The 24,132-nt window shown below is 47.2% G+C and overlaps 2 protein-coding genes across 7 annotated transcripts in view; one reads left to right on the top strand and one right to left on the bottom strand.

Annotated features, from left to right (window-relative positions):
• Gatb (glutamyl-tRNA amidotransferase subunit B) overlaps positions 1-16,556 on the top strand; it is a 78,970-nt gene extending 62,414 nt beyond the window's left edge. For both annotated transcript variants that reach the window (XM_048424736.3, XM_048424734.3), the window contains 3 exons: positions 2,570-2,648; positions 14,887-15,021; positions 16,241-16,556. In XM_048424736.3, the coding sequence (XP_048280693.2) occupies positions 2,570-2,648; positions 14,887-15,021; positions 16,241-16,369 (343 nt within the window). In that variant the 3' untranslated portion in view covers positions 16,370-16,556. The remainder of the gene's footprint in view (positions 1-2,569; positions 2,649-14,886; positions 15,022-16,240) is intronic.
• Positions 16,557-16,834: 278 nt separating this feature from the next.
• The window catches only part of Fhip1a (FHF complex subunit HOOK interacting protein 1A), a 226,460-nt gene continuing 219,162 nt past the window's right edge, over positions 16,835-24,132 (bottom strand). For all 5 annotated transcript variants that reach the window (XM_085682533.2, XM_085682535.2, XM_085682534.2 and 2 more), the window contains one exon: positions 16,835-22,633. In XM_085682533.2, the coding sequence (XP_085538659.2) occupies positions 22,380-22,633 (254 nt within the window). In that variant the 3' untranslated portion in view covers positions 16,835-22,379. The remainder of the gene's footprint in view (positions 22,634-24,132) is intronic.

Raw genomic sequence — 24,132 nt, 5'->3', positions numbered from 1 at the left:
ACCCTTTTGATCTTGCTTTAGCTGGGGATATGGGGGTTAAGTGTAAGACTGAGATGGGCTGTCATTTCATGGGGTAGAGCTTAGTGTCAGGGTGTCTGCTCTTGGAGCTGGAAATGGAGTTGTGACAAGGGACTGCAAGGCTTGCAGATCCCATTCTACTCCTTCCCAGGTTCACTGCCTAAGAACTGACGAGACTAGAGTACAGGAGGCTCAACCTTGAGATGGCAGAGTCTCCTTTCACGGAGACACATTAGCTGTCCAGAATCCAAGATTATCTGACAGCAGCAAATTAGTAGGCTGTGCTGCTGCCACCACCAAGTCTGAGTCCTGATGGTTTACTTATTTAACTGACGAGGAGTGCCTCTCAGGACCAGTGTGACAGGTACTGATCTTTGTCATGGTCTCGCGGTTTACAGTCAGCTTTCCATATCTGGGGTTCAACCAACTACAGATCGGAAACACCTCTGAAAAATTACAACAGCAGTGAGCATGTCCAGACTCATTTCTCATCAGTATTTCCTAAACAACACAGTTTACAACTGTTTGCATACCGGCCATATCATATTAGGTAGGTAATCAAGAAATTACCTGAGGCATAGGGAAGGTGTACACAGGTTCTCGATGATTATATCACCATGTATGAAGGACATGAGCACCCGCAGACTTTGGTATCCGTGGGATAGTGTGTTCGGGCTCCCAGACCCGTAGGTGCTGAGGAGCAGCTGTATGTGCAATGTGCCAGTTGTCCGAGTTGTGAGCAGTTTCAAGTCACAGGAATCACTGGCCTACTGTCTCAATGCATTGTGAGAGCAACAGTGTGACCGAGAAATTCGTCTGCTGTTAGGTCAGTCAAGAACCCTCTAGAGGAAATTTCTAACCAAACTGATCAGTTAAGGTCATGTGATGAATTTCTGTAAGGCAAAGTACATCCTTCTTATGTGATCTAACACTTTCTCTCTCCCTCTCTACCCCACATCTTTTATAGCATCATGGTACGAATTTTTGTGTGTGCTCCAAAGTCGTATATTATAATCCTAGGAAATGGAGTCTTGGATGTGGAACTTTGAGGAATAAGTTTAGTGCTTTTCCTGGACCGAGCTTCCAGGGTCCAATTGAAGAGAGAGAAGAGGGGTTATGTGACCAAAGGGGGGTCAAGATTTTGATGGGGAAACCCACAGAGACAGCTGACCTGAGCTAGTGGGAGCTCACTGACTCTGGACTGACAGTGGGGAACCTGCATAGGACCAAACTAGACCCTCTGAATGTGGGTGACAGTTGTGTGGCTTGGGCAGTCTGTGGGGAGCCCTGGAAGTGGGACCAGGATTTATCCCTAGTGTATGAACTGGCTTTTTGGAGCCCATTCCCTATGGAGGGATACCTTGTTCAGCCTAGATACAGGGAGGAGGGGTTTGGTCCTGCCTAAACTTGATATACCAGACTTTGTTGACTCCCCATGGGAGCCTTACCTTTCCTGAGGAGTGGATGTGGGAAGGTGGGGGAAGTGGAAGGAGAGGAGAGAGGGGGAACTCTGGCTGGTATATAAAATGGAAAAAAAAAACTTTTAAATAACATTTTTTATTTAAAATATAAAAAAGGGAAAAAAAGATTAGTGCTTTTCTACAAAATGTCTTGGAGGACTTGTTTACCCTTTAATTCTTGTGAAGACACAGAAAAAGGTACTAGGGACAACAAGACAGGAACTCACTAAATATAGGCTCGGTGGTACTTTGATCTGTTTCCAGCCTTGAAGACGGTGGAGAATAACTTTTCTCCCTATCAGCCGCTCTCCCTATGCACTCTGGTGCAGCAGGTCAGATGGACCATGGCAGTCATCGACTTATGAATGGTGACCTCTTTTCATGTTCTAAAAACCTAGCACATCCTCAGTGCTTATTTTGGGCTGTGTATGTGGTCTCCACTCTAAGATAAATGGTGATTGTGGGGCATCCAAGCAACCTACATTTTGAAAACAAACTGACTATTTCTTGTCAGAAAAGGCTGTTGTTTCCTTTGCAGTCTTCTGCCTCTCTCTTAGGCTTTAGTCAAGATAGTTCTGTGTTGAAAACACCAGTAAGAATCTGCAGGTATACAAGGGCAATGCATATAGACATCCCATGATACTGACACCACATTTCCCTTACAGTGAAAAGGAATTTATATTTGCATAAAGACACTCAGGAAAGTGGTTTTGTTAGCTCTTTTGTTTAAAGTTATTTTCAGGTTGATCTTTCAGTCAAAAGTATTATTGGATTTTTTTACCCCTTTTCTTTGTGGTTCGTGAATTTCGTAGCCACCTCCTTTTTGAACTAATCACATTGAGCAGTTTTCTTTTGCTATAACTGCCATCAAACAGCTGTTATTGTTGGGTGGTAAAATAAAGAATTTTAAAAAGCACAGCACTATAAAAGCTCATACTTCTAAAGTACAAAATAATACAGCCAATTAGCCTATTACTTTCATCCTTGGGTATGGTTGATTAAACACTCAAGAGTGAGAGTTTGAATTCTGGTGCCAACCAGTGCCTGCTGATGTAAGATGTTGACTTTTCCTCTCTCCTTGGGGCCGCTAGTCCTGTCACACCTGGTGCGCTGGCCGAGCTCCTGGACCTGCTGGACAGTAAAGCGGTTTCCTCGGCAGCAGCTAAGCAGGTACGTGCACAGTCCCGGAAGACTCCCATTGCTCCACAGTCCCAGCTAATGTTTTCTGTAAAACCTAAATGGCATCACTAAGTGAATCTCATCACTGAAGTATAAGTGACCACGAGTTTGAATCCGGGAAGATTTCATTTGGCACAGGGAGGAAGCTCACAGTGCAGCATGGAGAGTCAGCAGAGGGTTTGCTTCTGTTTTTAGCTTGTTGGGAGAACTAGCTATTGTCTGCCTTTCCCCTGAGCGTCTACCCCAAATGTTGGCTGACCATGTAGCCTCTCCAGTCCATCTGCTCCTCTCCTCTCTTCACGGCAGGTCCAAGGCTGCCTCGGTCTCTGTCACAGACCTGCCCTTCAGGAGTTGTTCTCAGTCAGGAGCTGGGGTCAGTCTGCTACATGCTTGGGAGATGCTATTTTACATGTGCGCCTCGGTGTGGAGATATGGGGAAAAAGAACATCGTGTAAAGGGGCCGCCTCCCTAACCACCTCCACTAACAAGGCTAGGTGGGTGCATGATTCCTCGGATTCAGAAAAGTCTACAAATAGTACCCAGAAAGATAAAGAACACCCAGGGCTGCCTCATCTCAACTTCAGAGGCGCACAGCTGTCAGTGCTTCAGCCAGAACCCTAATGTTATTTTAATGGTGCCTTTGCATTTAGTATTTATGCAGTCCGACAGTAGTGGCTTGGGGAAGCGGCTGCCTTTGGTTAATTATGAGACACCACTGAGCATCCCCCAAGCTCTCTGCTGGGAAACTGGGGACAGGAACTGGAGAAGGTTCTGTGAGCCGCCGCATGTGAGGCTGTCAGCTACAGGGACCGACACCCAGGAATGGCTTTGCCTTTTGTAGATGTCAGAGGACTACAAATGTTTATGACAGGGCTCAGCAATTGTGGAAAGAGTAGATGGCTCGAGGGCAAAAAAATATGTGTACACATAAGAGCAGATGAATCGGAGCATTTGAAATGAAAGAAGAAAAAAACCTTCTCGAGTAAGATAGTTCCGGTGGAGAGAAATAGAAAGGACGGGAAGATGCTGACAGCTGGCTTTAGCCACAGATAGAGACATGTTCACATTTTATCAACTTCCAGCATGTCTAAAGGAGTGGGTGAACCCTGACTTCCGTGAGACCATGAAATGAAAATAAAACCTGATCTGCAGTGTTTAGTTTGTGCTGCTGGGGGATCGCCCTCACGGATCAGGGCCTTGGGGAATTTATCTTGCATTTTCTGCTCTTTGCTTTCTGTTTGTAAGAAAACGATTGATTTTTCTGAGCAGAAGTAATGAATATTGTGTTTATTGATTATAAAGGATTTAAGTAGCCGTTCATGGTGATATAAGCCTGCAATGGCAGTACTCAGGAGACTAAGGCAGAGAGAGCCAGAGTTCTAAGTTAGCCTGACCACGTAGTGAGTTCACAGCCAAGCTGGGCTACCTATGAAGACACTGCTTTTAGCTGACAGACAGAACCTTCAGTAGTACATTAAATATATAGATTCTCAAATACTACCCTGAAAATAATTGTTATTGCTGTTGGGTGAACATCATTCTCAGACTCTACTCATATATGAACAAGGAATGAGAAAAGCGGGGAGCCAGGGCCAAAGGCAGCTGGACTTAAGCTCAGAGAGATGAAGACTTCAAAAAGGAAGGGGCTATGCTATAATTTAAGTTTGTTTTCATTAAATGTATAGTTCACTGATTTTTACTTATGAAGTGTTTTTCAATGTGTTAATTGCAAAATAATCTCTAATCATTTGTATTGCTGTGGTATCAGTGGTAATGTATCCCTTCTCACGTTTGTTTGGTTTCTTTCTATGTTTTTGTTTTTTTGAGATGGTTTTTCTGTGTAGTTCAGCTGTCCACAGACTTGCTACCCAGGCCTCTAGACCCCCAAGGTGCTGGGATTTATTGCCTTGTGCCACCTACATTGCCTCATATTTTTTTTTTTAAACTTTGAGTCTTCTCTTGTTAGTCTAGCTAAAGACTTGTCAATTTTATCTTCTCAAAGAACCAACTTGTTTCTTCTTTTTTGTTGTCTTTTTACTCTCTCTCTGCTCTGATCTTTGCTATTTACTTACTAAATTTGGGTTTGGTTTGTTCTTGCTTTTCTAAACCCTTCAGATATGTTATTGGATGGGTGGGGACTCTGTGTGTGACGGCCAGAGTTTTGATCTCTAGCACCCATGGACAGGCGTGGCAGCCCACCTCCATGTGTGGAAGGTGGAGACCAGGTATTCCCAGAGCAAGCTCAATAGTAACCTTGGGTTCTGGGTTCAAGTGAGATATCAGGTGGAGAACAATCCAGAAAGATATCAACAAATACATATGTGCACCCATACATATGTGGACACACACACACACACACTACATGTGCAAATAGCTGAAAACTCTATCATTGACTTAGGTTTTTCCTTTTCTAGTGTGTGCCCCTGTTTCTGCAGATTTCCCTCCTAATACTGCTCTTGCCTTAGATCACAGGTCTTGGAATGTTGGGTTTCTTGTTTGGTTGGTTTGCATTTTCACAGTTTTAAGGAACTTTTTCCTTTCCTTTCACACAATTTGTTCAGAGGTGTGTCTTCAGTTCCCGCCCAGTGTGTAACTCCTGTAGTTGTCTTGTTCCTCATTTCTGGTTTCATTCCATTGTGGTCAGAAAATAGAGATTTGATTTCAGCTGTTAAACTTGCTTTTCTGTTTTTGTGTTTTGTTTTGTGGCATTAGGGTTGGACTGTATGCAGAGTTACACCTCTGGCTCCTAAATATGGGTGGGGCTCTTTGGTGCTAGAAATAGAACCCAGGGCCTCGTACCCACTGGAGAGCATTCTACCAGTGACCTACAGCCTAACCTTGAGTTTGTTAAACTTGTTTTATCAGGATCTATTGTAAAGAAAGTTCGCAGGCTAAGGGAAAGACTGTGTTCTGTAGCTATTGAATCCAGAGTTACGTTGATTTCTGCTAAGTCCACTCATCTGTAATGTACTTTAACTTTGAACTTGAGGCTGTTCCTGGGTGATGTCCACGGATGGGAGTGGAGTGCTGAACTCCACTGTTACACTGGAACTTGTCTCTCAGTTTAGACCTACTAGCGTTTGTTTGCTGTAGCTGAATATCACAACACTGGGTGCATATTGATTTATAATTGTTGATTATTTTTGATGAAATGATCCCTTAATGATTATGACCTTTATTGTCCCTTCTGATCCATTTGCTTGAAGTAACATTTTCTATCCTTTCATTTTCAGTATCTGTGTGATCTTCATTTGTGAAGTTAGTTTCATGTCATCAGCATTTGCTGGGTCTTGAGTTTTTAAATTCATTCAACCAATCTGTATATTTTAATTGGAGAATTTAGCTTACTTATATTTAATATTATTATTGAAAAGTATGAATTTATGCCTTCCATTCTGTTGAGGTTTTTTTGCAGATGAATATTCTTTATTTTTCCTCTCTTCATCTTTATGTTGGTTTGTTGTGTTGATAATGTTTGGTTCTTTTCTATTTTCCTATTGTGTGTACATCTACTCTGCTAATGAAAGCATATCGTGATGGAAACTGTCTAACTTCTGGATACTTAATTCCCGCAAGCATCTCTCATAGGATTGGCTGGGTTTTGCTTGTCCTACAGGGTCTTTATTTGTCCTTCACTTTGAAGGATAATTGTGCTAAACCATAATAATCTTGTTTGACTTTTTCTTTTAAGGACTTGGAGTTTTCCATTCTGCTTCCTCCTTCCTATTTCTTATTTCTAATAAGAAATCTGCTGTAATTCTAACAGGGTTGCTCTTAGCTCAATCCTTTCTAGGTTCTGTACTTTTGACAGCTTGTTTATAACACTGGTGAAGGTGTTTTCTGATCGTGTGTCTGGATAGGGCTGTGGCCTCCCCATACATGCTTTTCTGCGCTTCTCCAGAAATGTAAGGTGCTGTCTGCCCTCACTTCATCACATAGCGTTTCTGTGCTCCTAGCCTCTGCTCCCCTCCCCTGCCGATCACATAGTGGATTCCCTGAAAATCTGAGTCCTGCTTCTTTTTCCTTTTTCCTTTCCTGTTGGACTGTGATGTTCCACACCTGGCTTGAAGCTTGGTTGCTCTTTGTTTCATTTAATCTACTCTGCTATAGACTGTTGACTGATTTTTTTTTTTTAAATTTGATTTAATGAACTCCTCATTTCCAGGGTTTCTGTTCGTTTTCTAAGTCTCCATCTCTGATGAATTTCTCATTCCTATCATACATGAGCTTCCTAATTTCATTTAACTGTTCATCTGTATTCTCACAGAGGCTTTTCTTTTAAATCATTGAATAGCAGTTCATGTAGGTGTGGTATAGACAGCACAGTGTTGGGGGAGCTCACTGTGTGGCTACTTCTACATTTGAAAGCTGTTGTCCTCACCAGGTGACTGGGGTTTCATCAGCTCTTTAGTGTAAGGGCATTGGCAGAACCAGCAGTAGTCAGGGGCCTGCATCATCTGTCTACTGAGTAGAAAGGGAAGGTTGAGGGCAGTAACTATGCATGTGTGCATGCACACGTATACACATACACATGTATGCATACACATACCCACCATAGCATGCATACACTCACCCACACCTACCATAGCATGCATATACACACACACCATAGCATGCATACACACACGCACACACCCACCACAGCATGCATACACACACACCATAGCATGCATACACAGTGCAAACCAACCATAGCATGCAAACACACACCCACTGTAGCACATGTACACTCATGCATACCCACCATCGCATGCATACACACATACACACCAACCATAGCATGCAAACACACACCCACTGTAGCACATGTACACGCATGCATACCCACCATCGCATGCATACACACATACACACCCACCATACCATGAATACACACAAACACCATAGCATGCATACACACATGTATACCCACCATCACATGCATACACACACACACCATAGCATGCATACACACATACACACGCACCATACCATGAATACACACACACCATAGCATGCATATACACGTACACACCCACCATTGCACTCATAGTCAGTCCTAACAGCACTACACAGGTAGACAAGTGATCAGCAGTGGGAATCAGATAGGTATGATGGCTGCTACTGAGGTGGTGCCTGCCCAGAAGGAAGATCTCCGTGGGCTGGGGACTGACTTAGAGTTAAGGAAGTGGCTGGAGCTTTTCTTTCCCCAACTCTTTGAGTGCCGAAAGGACAAGAAAGTTCCACCCAGCCTCCCCTCAGAGGCTCCCTTGACTGTGTGGCCAAGGATGAGGTGACAGTCAGGACTTTTCTCCCCAGAACACAGCTGAAACAGCCATAGTAGCACAGTGTGGGGAGCTGCTCTGGCAGGCATGGTTCCTCGGGCCTCTGTAGATCATGGCCACCCCGTTAGTGAGAGGAGCCAGTAGAGGACCCTGTTTGGGGGTGGCAGAAATGTATGAGTGACTACCTTCAGACCTGGCACTGGTGTGAACCCTAGACTCCCTGGCCTTGGTAAGACACTCGATTGCCCGGCTCTTGGGGGTGTCACCTCGCCTTCTCTGTGTCATCACACTTGTCCCCTGCTATTTAGATATTTGGGGGGGGGCCTTAAGTCATTCTATGTGGCCAGTCTCACTCATCAGGACAGTGGACTGTCTACAGTAGTAGTTTTCAACCCGTGGATCCTGACCCCTTTGGGGGGTCAAATGACTATTTCACAGGGGTCACCTTAGACAAATGGAAAACACAGATATTTACATTACAGTTATGAAGTAGGAATGAAATAATTTTATGGTTGGGGTCAGCACAGCATCAGGAAGGTTGAGAACCACTGGTCTGTGAGGCCCCAGAGATCCTTACGTCCAGAGCAGCACAGTTCACATACTAAGTCCCCTCTCAGACGACGTCTTGATTACTGCTTAGTTGTCTGTGTTAACCTGGGAGTGCAGGCCTAAAAATGAGGTAAACTAACATCTAATTGCAATAGGCAACTTTATTCTGAGCATCGAACAGTTTGTACTCTGTGGAGTAAGAAGAGTCACCCGAGTAAGGTGTGCAGTCACAGGGACAAGCAGACAGGCAGAAACACGTTTTCCATAGATACACAAACAGTAGCCAGCTGTACTGAATAATCCACTGCACCTGGAAGGAGCACAAACACATCCCAAGAACAATTTCATGCTTTAAAGAAACTGAGGCCACAAGAGTCTTGTGTTCTCACACACAGCTCCTTTCATGGACTGTGTTCCAACCGCTCCTGACTACAGCAACCTGCATCTCCCTTTTCCACAGCAAGGGAGCTGGCCATATCTAGGGTTACACTTCAAGAGTCTTAAAGGCTGTGTTTGTGAAACCTGCCAGGAGCTAGGATTGCCTGCACCTCTACTAACCTTGCTGAGACCCTCCCTGCCCCACCCTCACCTCTGCAGGGGAAGATGCCCCACCCTGGCTGGAGAGCCCAGGCAGCAGGTGGCAGGCATTTTCTCTCTCAGCCCTTTCAGGTCTCTATCTTACAAGGCCTCTAGTTCTCCCCCTCTGGTTTCTATCATTTTCACTTCAACATGCAGAGCCCACAGTCCCTTAGCTCTCCTTTGTGGGGGTGAGGTGAGTGTTGCCGGCCTCCTGAAACATCCTTTAGTGTTTACTCTGTTCCCAAGGTTAGACACCATCACCACTCTCTGTCCCGGAAGCTTTCATCACCTCAGAAAGAAACCTTGAAAGAAACGAGTTCTTTCCTACCTTACATTTCTCCCAGTCTGTCTTCTGTTTCTGGATTTGCCTGTGGTTGGCTTCTGGTGTAGGACTCATACAGCATGTGGCCCTTTTTGTCTGATTTCCATCACATATTGATATGCATTAATAGTCCATGCATATTGCAGTGTTTATGAGGACTTTTTTACCTTGTGTAAAAGTCAGTGATGGTGTGTGAGTGCACATTTGTGTGATTTTAGCATGTGTGCATTCTGTGGAACACATGTGGAGACCAAAGGACATTAACAGGTGTCAATTCTTGCTCTCTACCTTGAGACAGGCTTCTTGTTCTGTGTGCCAGGCAGGCTGCTGCCTAGTTCCCGGCTGCCTAGTTCCCGGGACTTCCCCTGTGGACACCCCGTCACTGAGGTCGCAGATGCTCGCTGCCGTCCTTGTCTTTCCACAGGTGTAGAGGGTGTGAACTCAGCTCCTTTCCCTTGCACAGCAAATGTTTCTACCCTTGAGTCTTCTCCTCGGCCTTCATTTTATGGCTAAATAATATTCCATCTTACAGATACACCACATTTTATGGATGGCTGTTTCCAATTTTATGAATGATACAGCTTTGAAGTTCATGTCTTCCTTCTTTAATAAGCATGTTCTCAAATGTTGTGGGTGTAGATATAGGAGTGGTGTCCCTGGAATCCTGTTCTCCCAAGTGACTGCACCCTCTGTAGAGAGTAGAAAGTTCTAGATACTCCACATTCTTGCCAGGACTTGATAATCTTTTTACTTTTGAAAGTTTTTTTTTCTTGAGGGGAATAATTTTATTCTATGCCAGGTTTTTTATTGTTTTTACTGAGCTATGCATTTTCTCCGTTCCTGTCCGTTTTGCCCCTCTCCTGTTCTGCCCTCTCCTGTGACCTCCATGCTCCCATTTACTCACTTGTCTTTTTCTCCTTCCTATGTAGATCCATGTATGTCTCTCTGAGTCCTCACTTACCAGTGAGTTCATATTATATTTGTCTTTCTGGATCTGGGTTACCTCACTCAATATGGTCTTTCTTTCTAGATCTACCCTGCAAATTTCAAGATACCGTTTTTTTACTACTGTGTAGTACTCAAATGTACCACGCTTTCTTTACCAGTTCTTCAGTTGAGGGGCATTTAGGTTGTTTCTAGGTTCTGGCTATGACAAATAATGCTGCTATGATCATAGTTGATACACCTTATGGTATGGAATGAACTTCCTTTGGGTATATTCCCAAAAGTGGTATTTCCAAGTTTTTTAAATATATATTATTTCCACACTTCCACCCATGCCCCACTCTCAAATTCATGGCCTCCTTTTCTTTATTACTGCTGTTTATATGCACATAAATGTGCACACACGCGCCAGATGTGGTGGCACACACCTTTAATCCCAGCACTGAGGAGACAGAGGTGGTTGGATCTCTGAGTTCAAGGCTAGCCTGGTCAACAAAGTGAGTTCTAGAACAGCTAGGGCTACACAAAGAAATTCTGTCTTGAAAGTGTGTATGTGTGTGAAAACACCAAAAAGTAAACCAACAAAGCCCTGATGAGTCCCTTAAAGTACCTGCTTGTGTTTTCAGGGCTGACTTGGTATTGGCTAACCATTTAGTGGCCCATCCCTGTGACAGCTGAAGTCTAGTTGCTGTAGCTCCTGTCTAAGGGTAGGGACCTGTGTGGTTCCCTTTTCCGCTATAGCATGTGTATTCGTGTTGCTGTTATGGTCTTGTTTACACAGCCGCACTGGTGGGGTTTCCCCACCATTTCTAGGAGATCCAGTTTCACAGCAGACATTTTGGTCCCTGTGCCGTCGGTATGAGGGCTGTGTTGTAGATGTGTCAGTAGGGGCTGAACACCCCCAAATCAGCTAGATTCGTATCTGACCAGAGGTGGTTTTCTGCAGTGGTCTCTGTCTGCTACAAAAAGAAGCGTCCTCGAGAGTTGAGAGCTACACAGCACTGTAGGAATAAGTTTGTAGGATGCAGTTAGGAACTGCAGTAGGTGCTCCTGTGTGATTGTAGCTCACTGTATAGACGCTACAGTCCTCCAGCTCACAGAGCTCCCCTGCCTCCGTCCCCTGAATGCTAGAATTAAAGGCATCTCCACCACACGTGATCCTCACTAGTCACATTCCTGAATGTGAATTGTATCTCACTAGAGATGGATTTCTCTAATGACTAATTATGTTAAACATCTTTTTGCATCTTATTTTTATGTTTTTTAAATAGATGAAAAGAAAAATTGTGTTGTAATTCATTTTAATGCATTAGCAGAAGAGTTCAACAAAGCGTACTTTAGGCTTTAGAAACTGTGTGACAGAACACAAACTCTCTGGTCCTAGGAGAGGCTGCATGTATCAGGTTAGCAGCATGGCCAACTGGTGATAAAAGATGCGCACGAAGACTCGTCCTGGCCTCTTTGTGTTGGATTTGTTATTAAGCCCTCAGTCTCCGCCTGCCTCAGGCTGACATTGTCGCCAATTAGTTCTGTCCTTCTCCCGGTCACGGCATCCTCCTCCCAGGTGCTCCAGCGGGGCTCTGAGGCCTACAACCTCCCGGCCACTGTGGACAAAGGCACCCTGCGGTCGTCTTTCCGGAGCCAGGTCTGTGTATTGAAGTGGCAGGACAGGGCCAGCTGGGACACACAGACTCCAGAAATATCAGCATTACAGCTAACTTGCATATAGTCCAAGGAGGCCCAGGCTGTGTCCCAACTGCTGGTCAAGCTCCAGCTCACGGAACCATGGCAGATGTTTGCAGCTTCTTTATGGAAGTGGATGGAGCCTTGTCTCCTGAGCACTGTCCAGAAAAAGCTGCTGGTAGCACCACCAAGATGAGGTCCAGAGGTGAAAGCCATGTTCAGCACACTCAGAGTGCCATTTAACCAACCTCTGTGCACGCTGGAATGGGCCTTAGAGAGAGGCACCAGGGCTTTTCAGATGTAGGAATGTTACGTTGTACCATGCACTGACTTATCACGTCACTGAAGTCTCTCTAGGTGCTTCTATTCTCTGTACATCTCCCCTGCCCTGCCTCCCCGGAGGCTTCTGCTGGGTTCATCACTTCCTGCAGGAATGGCCTTCATAACAGTTCCCTTCTCTGTAGGGACATGACTCTTTCCTTCCCTGACATCTCTCTTTAATAGGCCTTTTCTCTCTATCCTGACTCAAAAGCCTAGGACAGACAATGGCAGGTGAGGGGTCTGGGTGCAACCAGCCTGTGGTTGGGTTGCAAGTATAGCTTCAGTCCCCGGAACACAGGTTTTTCTGCCCCACTTGTGGCTCCTGGCTCGTGTCTGTGACTGGAGCTTCCCAGCTTGTGTTCCCCGTGCTGTTGGTGACTTATTACCTGAGGTAACACTTCTCAGAGTGTGAGCAGACACAGACAGTAGCTGAGGGCTATGCTGCAATGGGAGCCTGGGCCATCGAAGCCAGGTGGCCGGGACAGCAGGGCTAGGCCTCTCTGGTTTCCTTCTTGAGGGCTCATCCAGGAGCTTAAATAGGAAGGAGCAAAAGTTAGAAACTAGAGCTGAATCAGGCCCAGTGCTAGGTCTGGGCTTCAAAGCTGCTAATCTTTGAAAAGGACAGCAGTGGGTTCCAGCGCCAAGGTAGAGGACACGTCAGCCATTATGCTCCCGGTGGCTCCTGCAACCACTCCAGGACGTGACTCTGTACTGCTAGCCCTTCTCCAGAGCAGCAGCTGAGCCTTGAGAAGTTCCTGTCGTAGAGGGTCCCACTTTCCATCCAGGAGGGGTTGTGAGGAGCTGGGAGGGGTGCCTCTCTCTGTCTGCTAAGCAGCTCTGCCTACTTACCAGGAAATGGCTGCCCTGCAAGCTCTGTGCACAGCCCTGCAGGTGGGGCTGTGCTGGCTTGAGCCTTGCCTTCTCTCCTGATTCTGGATGCCTGAGCGAGGGACTTCAGAAGTCTGTGCAGATGGCCTGAAGGATGAGGGTTAATTTCACCAAGTCATGGTAAATATAGCTGGTAGACATTAACTTTATTCATATAAGTACTTCTGTAATAGAAGGGCTGGACACACATTCCTCTATTTTCTCTGCCTTAGTTCTTGAGATAAGGAGAACCACTGAACCTGCAGCTTTCTGGCTGGCCAGCAAAGAGCCTCCTGTCTCCACCTGCCCAGAGCTGGGACCAGTCTTAGGCCCCCATACTTACACAGCAAGCTCTGTACCCACGGAGCCTTCCCCCCAGCTCCTATAGCCTTAATTAAGCAAAAATATATCAGGGATAGGGCAGAATAGCTCCCAGACTTGCTCTGAGCAGCCTTGCGCCCAGGTAAACCACATGAAAAGCCCTTCCGGACTGATTTGCTCAGTGGAGACACTCAAACACAGAGAGGGGTGCCACTGTCCAACCCTCTCAGCTCTCTCCTGGTCGGGGTTATTTCCTTATGAATTAAGATTTGAAGATCTGTGTTCCATGTTTTCACTGAATATCTTATGTCACTTGAAGGTCTGTGGTTCACATTTGTTTTTCCTGGGTCACTAGGACTAGGTGGAGGTGGCCAGAGAGGTGTCCACACACACTCCCAAGTGGGACTGACCTCACAGGCATCCTTTCCCATCATTACAGGAGTCTGGCCTCTTATGTTACAGTACAGGTTCCTGGCTTGGTCTCTATTCTCACTGGGACGGCAGTCCTGCTGACACTCAGGGCACCTCCTCCTCTTTGCTTTGACACGTGTGCTGGTTACTGAAGAATGGTCTTTCCTGGCCGGGGGGTGGGGGCTGTACTGCACAGCGGCACCATGGAGACAGGAAGTGTCCCCATGTCTTATGGTTGCAAGCTGAGAGCAGGAGTCAAACCGAGACGGCCCAGCATCCTCTCTTAGATGTAAAAAACAACCCGAGCAGCCAATGCCTCCCACAATTTTTGCCTTTTCCCCAAGTTTCATTCTTTTGGGGTCTGTTGTTATTTAAGTAGGAAAATAAGCAAAGCACTGACACTAATTATCCTAGTCAGACTGGGCTCTGCTTTCCAACAGGGCACACGGAGGGAGGCCGGAGCCTGCGACTCCCGCAGCCCTGCTTCCTAGCAGGCTGCTCTGGACTGTGCATGGGCAACTCCCTGCTGCTGCGTGTGTGGCCTATCCCTTCGGAAATGTCACCTCCTTAATTTAGTGGACTCAAGACAGATCCATCACCAGCCCTCTAGGAGGAAGGTTGCCTGGCTTGAGTCATCAAATGGGGACACCTGGCCGGCCCGAGTCCTCATCCTCCGCCCTGAAGGAGGAGCCGGCCAGCCCCAGGAGAGACTTGGTTTTGCTGAAGGAGATGCTCCTAGCCCTTGGGGAAGGTTATGGGAGGGATGGCGGCTTTGCCCTGGGCCAGACCACTTGGCCAGGTGCTGATTGACTCTGCCACTCCCTCCCTGGTGCTGCAGCAGCACAGAGGCACCTGGAGGTCCTCACCTCTCCTCTGTCCTCCACCTGCAGGTGTTTGAGGAGCTGTGGAAGGGCCAGGGGACGACAGCGGCCCAGGTCCTCACCTCTCCTCTCTCCTCCACCTGCAGGTGTTTGAGGAGCTGTGGAAGGGCCAGGGGAAGACAGCGGCACAGATCGTGTCAGAGCAGCAGCTGGGGCTGATGCAGGACCGCGAAGCCCTGGAACAGCTCTGCCAGGCCACCATAGATGGACACCCCCAAACGGTAACTATCTCCACTGGGAGCAAGGTCTTGCTGTGCAGCGATCTGTTCTCAGTTCCTGCTGCAGCCACGGCCCTTCCTCAGGGATGCAGTCAGTCCCTCCTTCTGTGTCAGCACTTAAAATCCCAGAGACAACCAGACGAAAGCCAAGACTCTTGTTCCTGTGAGGAAAGTTCTTCACTGGTGTTGGCGCCCCATGGAGCTACTCTAGACGGGCACTGGCAAATGTACAAGCCCGAGTTTAACTCGAGGGGTCTGTCACCCTCCCAGAGTTGTTATTTGAGGACCTGCTGCAAGGAGGGAAGGCTAGGAAATGCTTCAGTGTTACAGCCTGTGAAGGAGGGAAGATGCAGAGAGGAAAATGATCTGTAAATTACAGAGAGGATCCTTTGACAGAAACATGGCTGAAAACCAAGTCATTTTGTGTTCTTCGCATAAGATAGAAAAACCATGCCAAGTTGCAGGTCTCCCTCCTCCCAGCCCACCCCAGGTCTAATCATATTGTCTAGAGAGATATTTTTTAGTGGAGAAAAATTACTAGTATCTCTTTCAGAATAATGCACATCAGTGTGCAGGGACACTGACGGCTCAGTAAAGAGCCCTTGATAAGGAAAATGAGCCCACACCATCCCAGCAGTCCCCATCTTCCTGCCCCATCTGCAGCGACTGATAAGGACACACTTGGTTTCAGACTCGTCCTGCGGCACTCAAGCACACTCACTGCCCATCAGGACCCTTGCGGAGGGAGGCCAGTACCACCGTTATTTGATGTCGCTCAGCCCTTCCTGCCCTTACCACCCCTCCCTGCTACAGCCCTCTCTGAGTGAACTGCCATCCCGAAGGCTTGTTTTCTAAGGAGCAGTTGTTGTTGGCAGGGAGCAGGGGCGCCTGCCCAGCAGCACTAGAGATCTTGAGAGGCTCCCCTGCCGATTTGCCTGATGCTCCCCACAGACGCCCTGACTCAGCCGCGCCCACCCCAGGAGAGCACTGGTTCCCGCAGCGGTCATTTGTGATCACAGCTCCCTTGTCCACTTTAAGCAGAAGGAGAGGACCCAGGTCCTTTTGACAGGAGCATAGAACAATCTCAGAATGTAATCCCCTCCTCATTTTACATCTTACATGAAGGGAAGAAAGGACATGAATTTAAATTGCAATCAGTGGCAACCTTGCAGATTCTTGGGTGAGTGTCTTTATTTTCACCTCCTACCTTCTGTTTTCACAGGTGATGGATGTGAAGAAAAGGAACCCCAAAGCTATAAATAAGCTGATTGGGTTGGTGCGGAAAGCAAGTCTAAGCCGAGCAGACCCAACGCTGATAAAGGAAATACTGGAGAAGAAGCTGTCCTTGTGAGATGTGGTGAGGTCCCTCTGCCCGAGGGAGGACAGTGTGGCCCTGAGAGCAGGAGCCCGGGAAAGCCGCTGTTCTGTGGGTCCAAGTTCTGGCACTTGTGTGTGTCCTCTGAGACCCGATGACCTGGGAGGGAGCCGGAGGAAATGGGTCTGTGATGATGGCCGCAGTGATTAAAGGAATAACATGGTCTCCTGTGAAGTAATTCTAAACAATAAAGCTCTGTCTCAGCCGAGAGCCATGAAGGCTTCCCAGGAGTCAAGCACTGAAAGGCCGGCGACTGAGACAGCGGGATGGATTCAGTGTGTGTTCAGACCTGAAAGTGGGCGTGTGGAGAGGAAACCACAGCAGGACAAACGGACGCCACATAACGCTGTCCCAGAGGCAGGAAGGGAGGGGCCGTCCCCGCTCATCTGAGTGAGCACAGGCTCTGCTGCACTGTCAGCTCCCGGTGAACTAAGCGGCACGGGCGTTTTCAGATAAGTTTAATGAATAAAATAGATGCTGAAACAGCACATAAAAATGACTTCCATTTCAGAGACTGTACAGTTTACATCGCAATGCTTTAGCCCCCCAAAAAAGAACAAAAGAGATCTGAAACATTTTTTTTACCTGGAAAGAATAAGATTATAAACTAATAAATCATAATCTTGACCTTTAACTCTTGAAGTACAGCTGACAGTGGTGATGAAGGCCCATTACCTCGACCCTATTCCTCCCTCTCTGGAGTCTGGGCGCCCTGTTTCTTACAGCCCAGTACTTCAGAACTCCACACCCCTTCTAATGACTAGTTTTTCAAATGTTTTTAGAACTACTTGTCAAACTGACAGCAAAGTAGTAGGTGGGGGGGCCTTGGGGTTCTCTGGCTTGGTAAGATCATTGCTGGGGGCCATCATTCCAGGGGCATCTGAGGAACAGGGGAGAGTGGACGCCCCACCTCCTTCACCAGAGTGATGGCTTCACGATGTCGGAATGAAGGAAAGTGACCCCTTGCCCAGCCAAAAGCTGACATGGAGTGGATGCCAATTCTGTGGTTTGTTTCCGATAAGCAGGAGATGAAGTTTAGAATGTTACCCTCCCAGGAAGCTATGGGCCCCACATTGTGTTGCCCTGATGCTGTCTGTTAAAGTGCTTTCTGCTGACCTCCCTACAAGAGAGAAAGGGGACCCCTGTCGCTCTCCAAGCCTGAGCTCCCGTGGCCAGAACACTCAGATCCAAATCCGGTCGGACCTTTATTTCATAAAGAACGTAAGGTTCAGTTTTACAACTTCCATTTTTACCAGAGGTTCTGGCTTGGTCATCAACCCTTGCGGGAAACAGTGGTGAAGCTGACGTCCTGGGCTCACTTGGATGGGTGTTGGTAGAAGTAGTTTCCAAGAACAGTTTTGTCAGCTGAAAAGTGCACGCAGAGTGAGTATTCCCCCAGGGGACGCCATCCGCAGTCTCCGAGACTCTTCCCATCTAGCTCCGCCATGTCCCCTTTGTTGTCTTTAAACCCTACACCAGGCTTTAAGAGGTCATAGCACAGCTACCAAGGAAAAGCCAAGGCCTGCTCTGCCTGGACCCTGACCAGAACTCACCAAGTGTGGCTCTGCTGGGCACAGGCCTCTGTGAAAGAGGACTTTCCTTTCTTGCACAGGCATGAATGTAGTCTGGACCAGTTAGGGGAAATCTCATTAAAATGCATGAATTGGCGCCATAGCCGAGGCTACTGCTGTCAATGAACCCACACACCTGCAGCTGGATGTGTGACTCAGAAGCCATGACTGTAGGGGAAAGTACTGGGAGCTGATGACTTCTCAGCCTCCTTCCCACCCACACCCCAGCCGCCTCTGCCTGGATGGTCTCCATGGGACGGTAACAGAATGTACGTAGTCTAACCTTGAAACAAATGCCCAGGCATCTTCCTGCACCCCTCCCTTTGTAAGACGGACTGCTAATTAAATTCCAGGTCATCTCTGTCCAAAGCCAGCCTTCTACACTTGCTAGGTCTGTAGATGAGTAGAGCTTTTGTTCATTTCTCTCAAGGCATGGATAGAAAAACCACCAGTATTCTACTGAGGTGAGTACCATCCGTGCCCCCTCTTAACGCAATTACTGATCATCTGGAAATATGCCAGGAAAGGCCTGAGCATGCGCCCCTTCCAGTCGGTCATTCCAGTAGCCTGTGGCACAGCCCACCGTTTATGTTGTATCTTTCAGTTAGGTTGGATTTAGTCACTACCGTTTCAAGGACTCAAAGAGTAAAACGAAGGGAAAACAGCCCATCTAGAAGGCCATGTAATTTTCCCATTGCCAGACACAGTGTGGATGTGGCCACGGGGCTGCTTTGTCAGGTTCTAGACAGTTGTACCTGGGAGCTGCTTTCCAACAGACCCATGGGTGGGAAGTAGAAGGCACTGCGTGAAGTCCGGTCTCACTGGCTCCCCAGGTCATGGTTGAACAGAAGTCTTTAGAAAGTTTATCAGCGCCTGATCGCATGTAAAATGTCCGCAGGGACAAAAGAGACCTAGCTTTTGGTGGTCCTTTTATAGACTTGACATACTAAGGACAGACTTGTGTGGCCTCAGCCCAGTGAAATTAATAACCTGGTCTGAGCATTTCCATCACCTTTTCAGGTTCTGAAGTGACACAGCTCATCCAAACACCATAAAAGAACCCTGTGAATATGGGGACAAAATCCTGTGGCCAGGCTTGTGTGGGCAACAGTGACCGAGGTTAACTCACATCTTCAAAGACAAGAGCACAGCTTGCTGAAACCATCCGCATCAGCAGGTGGGCTCCGCCACAGGAATTACTGACAGTGACTTGTTCTGCCTTCCTCTCCCTCGCCCAGGTGCTTTCCCCCGAGAGAGCCTTACAGAAATCTCTTAGTGAAGCCCTCTGCATCTAGTCAGTTAGCTGCCTAGATAATCTGTCCTCCAAAACAAGTAATGGACTAATAAATGCCTGGATGTAGAGGAGATTTGCTGAGGCAGAATTATCCCCCAGAAGCCATTCTGAGTCCTCCAAGAGCTTTTTGTGAAGCATTACGTTTATGATGGTCATTTAGAAAAAAAGAAAGAGGGAAAGAGAGAAACAGAGAAAAGAAAGAAAGGAAAGAAAGAAAGATCCAACTCCATTCTCTTCAAATGTCTCTTTCCTTGACAGACTTAAGGGTAGAGTACACACCCTTGACAAGTTGTTCCAAGCTCACACTGGTGTGTGATGGGGATTAGTGACTCACACACCGGTCGCTGAAATAGAAAGGGGCTAAGATATCCCCCTAACGGTTTAAAGCTGTTGTGGCCTCAGCTGCCGGAGGAACTGCTGCCTCAGGAAAAGCCAACTGCAGAAATGACTTGAAGTTTGCAGCAGACTGTACATTAGGCTGTCCCAGGCCAGTGACTTGAAGTGGTGTGTGCAGTAATAGCTGCCCTGCAGTAAAGCATTTCATAAGGATGGCAGGCTTGACAGCCTTCTCTGCAAACACACAGCTGCTAACTAACAACTGAACTAGACTATCCTAGTGAGGATTGGAGCATGGTCATATTTAACATCATGCTGTGACATGCCCCACCACGCTGGCTAGACTTCCCTACTGAGAGCCGCCTGGCATGTGCTAATCCCGAATGGGTAGCCACATCACAACTTTAGGCCTCTAAATAGAGCTCGAAGCAAACTCACGTGACTGCTGGGATGCAGATGCTCGCTGCCCAAACTGGAGCAACCCAAAACATTCACAGCTCCCGATTCTAGATTCTGTTCCCAGGCTGACAGCACCCTGCCTCAGGATGTCTTGATGGGCTGAAAACCAAGCACTACATCTAAGCTAAATAAAGGCCACTCGCTAAGGACCGTTCCTTGTCACCACAGACACCAGCGCCACTCTCCGCAGGTCACAGTACTTTCCACAGTGCTGCTAAACCAGATGGGGACAGTCCCACAGTGGCTCTGCCATAGCAAGGAAGAACTCAATAATAAAACCACCTTTAATTAGTTCTTCTTGCAACTGTACTTCATGTCCCATGAAAATCTGTTTTAGACTGAAACTACACTGGATTTTCTTTGTTCAAATTTTTACATTTACCTGACGATTTTCAAAATCAATTTTAACTATCCCTGTGTGCTTGTGTATTTTGAACCATAAAATTCCGTCAGTCTAGACCTTAAATCAGATCCTGAATTATGGATCTAGGTTAATGCTGTGATGTTCCAGGAACCCTCTACTCCCTGTCCCTGCTGAGGTCCGTCAGGCTAGACACAGTGATGCCAGTCCAGGGTCTGTTCCCCTCAAGCATGGCAGCTGATGACACCTGTCACAGGGACGAGGACATAGTCCCTGGACCATATTTTAAACACGTCAGATATTTTTAAAAATTCTCCCAAAATGTATTACCAAAAAAGAGAATAAAAAGGCTCAGCTTGTGAACTTTGGGACTAAAATAACCTACCTGGCGGCTGCTACTTCCCACAGAGAGCGCCTGTCATCACCTGCCTGCCGAGAGCTCAAATCATCAGGACCTGCTCTTCTGTCTGTGCCTCACATTCGCTCTTGGCATGTCCGCACCCTCCCTGGCTACGTAGCTCAACTGCATGGGCTTTGAGGTGCTCAGTGCTCTGTTCCCAGCTCAGGTTTCTGACTTCCTTTTGTCAGACTGAGCACAGCCCTCTTAGGGAAGTCTGGAAGGACTCAGAAACAGATGGAGTTAAGAGTTGTCAAATGAGTTTGCTATCGACATCCCACACCAGGTAATCTGTTTTCCTGCCCCTTCACCTGGTACTCAAGGCAGTCATCTCTGACCCCTTTTGACATACGTGTGCATCAGTACCTCAGGGTGGGGGAGGATGACACCCAGAGTCACTCTTTCCCACAGACACCTGCTACAGAGGGTGTATAATTAATAAATATGTGGGAAAGGTATAGAGTATAGCTAAGTAGCAGCATGCTTGCCTAGCAGTTCTATTATTTTTAAGGAATAAAAAAGAGAAATACGGACATGAATACCGATATTTATGGGCATAAAACCATAAGGCTAAAGAACTCCATTTGCAGATATGGCTTCAGCCTTCAGTGGCGTGGCAAGCACCGAAGCTGTAGGTCAGCAGCAGGCACCTAGCTTCACCAGCTCCCTGGGATCCGTATACATTTCCATCCTATTAGCAAAATGAAATAACTACCAGGGTTTTTACAGGTTTCAGTTAGCATAAATTTTATCTTTTGCACTTCAAATTCTGCACCACCCCCCCAAGTACTCTATAGTTTCACAAGTTAACGTTTCTTTTCATAAAACAAATAATAAGGGTTGGGATTTTTGTATATGATACCACACTCTGTTCACCTGATCACATGCCTGAGGTCAAGAGTTTGCATAGGTATGCTTCATTTTGTGCAAATCGTACTAAATTAAGGCTGTCTTGTGTTTTCGTCTTGATTAGAGCAAGTTCTCAAGCAACAAGAAAAAAAACTCCCCACATTCCAAATTCTTTCTGTGCGAATTTTTGGGCAGACAGCTGGGGCTGGGGGATTTTCCCACAACATAAGGCAATACGTGTGGAGAGACTGCAAGTCCTACAAGTAAAATTTGAAGCAGCAGATGAGGTGTACCTGTGGCAGGCGGAGCTCCACGCTCTTCTTGCATTTTTCAGAGGGTAGAGGGGGCAGGCGTGTGCATGCCCCTGTGGAGGAGCTTCCTTGGGGCTGCTGAAAAGCTGACCCCGTCACGGTGTGCAGAGATCACAGAACCTCTGCGTGCTCGCTGCTGTCTGAGCTCCGAGCTGAAGGACCCCACTCCAGGGATGGAATAACAGCTATAAACCTTGTAAAGAGGAAAACTCAGCAGAAAGACCCGCCACAGGGACAGCCAGCTCAGAGACTTACATTCCGTATAACAAAGGGAGACCCGGCTACAAATCAAGTATTGTCAGGAAGTATCAAAGTGGACAGTTTTTGATAAGCAGCTTTGCATTTAACATTCAGTTGATGCTATAACCTTATAAAACCGAGTATCTATTAAAATAGTAGTATAAAAAGCTAACAGCAGGAGTCCTCGAAGTCCCCCAGGATCTTGTAACACAGAATCGAGTGTTCTTGGGCCAAGGCTGCCAGCTCCTTCAGGAACTCTGGGAAGAGAGCGGCAGCCAGCATGGTGTTCTTCACTGGCAGAGGCAGGTTTGGGGGGGCCCCAGCCACCTTGGTTCTGTTGCCCAGGAAGGGCTGAAACACGCGTGGAGGGCCATCCGTTAGGGTCTTGTCACTTTCTGTCCTGGAGACCTCTTGAGTGGGATCTGAAAGCAGAAAGGAGGAATCTTGGAGCTGTTACGTAACGTGTGTGTGTGAGGGGCAAGTGCTTTAGTGGGGAGAATAGTCGTGATGCAGTTCCTCAGCTGCCCAGGTCCTGAGGGCAGCGTCCACGTGCTCCATGGCCAGTCTGTCCAGCAGATGACAGGCAGCACTCAGCTGTCATACAGGGCTGTTTACCTGAAGTCCTGTACAGGGAACCGCGTGCATAGCTGTGACAAGAACACAGGATTGACAAACTCCCAGCCAGACACTGTGCTGGCACCCTGAAGACTTGGCTACCTGTGAGGCCAAAGGTTAAGGATCATGTGATCAGCCTGAGCAACAAAGCAAAACCCTGATTGGATGGACGGACGGACAGCTAGATCAATAGATGACAGCTGATATAGATAGACAGGCTGGCTTCCAACAGTCCCTGCTACCACTAGTGTCAGCTGAGTGGAGAATGGACTCATGGGGAAGTTACCAAGGACCCCTGTGGCCCTTCTGCCTGACTAACACCCTAGTGCGGGGAGTCCTGGTCACCAGGTCACTCCTTCAGCTCTTGTCTTCTTCAGCTGCTGCTATGACCCCAGGGGCTTCCCAGAAACCTCAGCTCTTTCTTGCTGGGTCCTCCAGTTTCGAAACACAAGGGTGAGAGATTCCTACAGACCAGAACTAAAGAAATAATGTGAGACCCAGCCTAAGAATCTTGTGCAGCCATCAGGATCCAGGGCAACAAAGGACTGGGGGGGGGGGCAGCATTTACAGTCAGAGGTTTGCGCCCCCGTTTCAGTAAATCAAGTCTGAGATGACAGAGCCCCAGTTCTAACATATCCAGCTGATTTGCATTTCCATACCAAATCAGTCCTGGTAATTAAAATGGCCCAATATCCCTGACTTTAATTCCTGAGCTCCCCAGCCCTCATATATTTGTAGGAATTATTTATGGCACCTTCTGCCCCACCCAAATGATCTCCTTATTCCTTCTGAATCTCCATATTCAAGCTCTTCCTTATTTTGGCTGCGTTTTAGAATTCAGCCCCATTTCCCAACACTTCTCAGAGTGTTGCTTAACGACAGCACTAAAAATTCTTGACATTTATAGGACTTTCCACATCTCACTACTATAGTCTTTAGTGTTAAAAAAAAATCCTCTACTTTGCTGCTTTAAATATCCTTTTGGATTAAAGCTTATCACAGCTCGTGTTACAGAGAACTGGGAAAGTTGAGAATCTGCTCCCCAGTACCTCTCACCAGAAATCGCTCACACTCCCTGGCAGGAGCCTGAACCAGAGTGTGAGCAATGTCAGGGTCCAAAGGGCAGCCTTGGCAACCCCTCCTACCCACTGACTGGGTTACCCCAGGCAAGTGGCTCCACCTCTCTGCACTTTCAAAAGCTCATTGAATGACTCTGAGGATCGGGTGAGCCACTGGGTGTCCGGTACACAGGGGCCACTGGCCTGCATATGGAGGACTCCCACTGCCACCCCACCAACTCTCCACA

The sequence above is a fragment of the Myodes glareolus genome, chromosome 20 (assembly GCF_982192425.1).
Source record: "Myodes glareolus chromosome 20, mMyoGla1.1, whole genome shotgun sequence".
NCBI classification, from domain to species: Eukaryota; Metazoa; Chordata; class Mammalia; order Rodentia; family Cricetidae; genus Myodes; species Myodes glareolus.
This window is presented reverse-complemented; position numbering and strand designations above follow the sequence as displayed.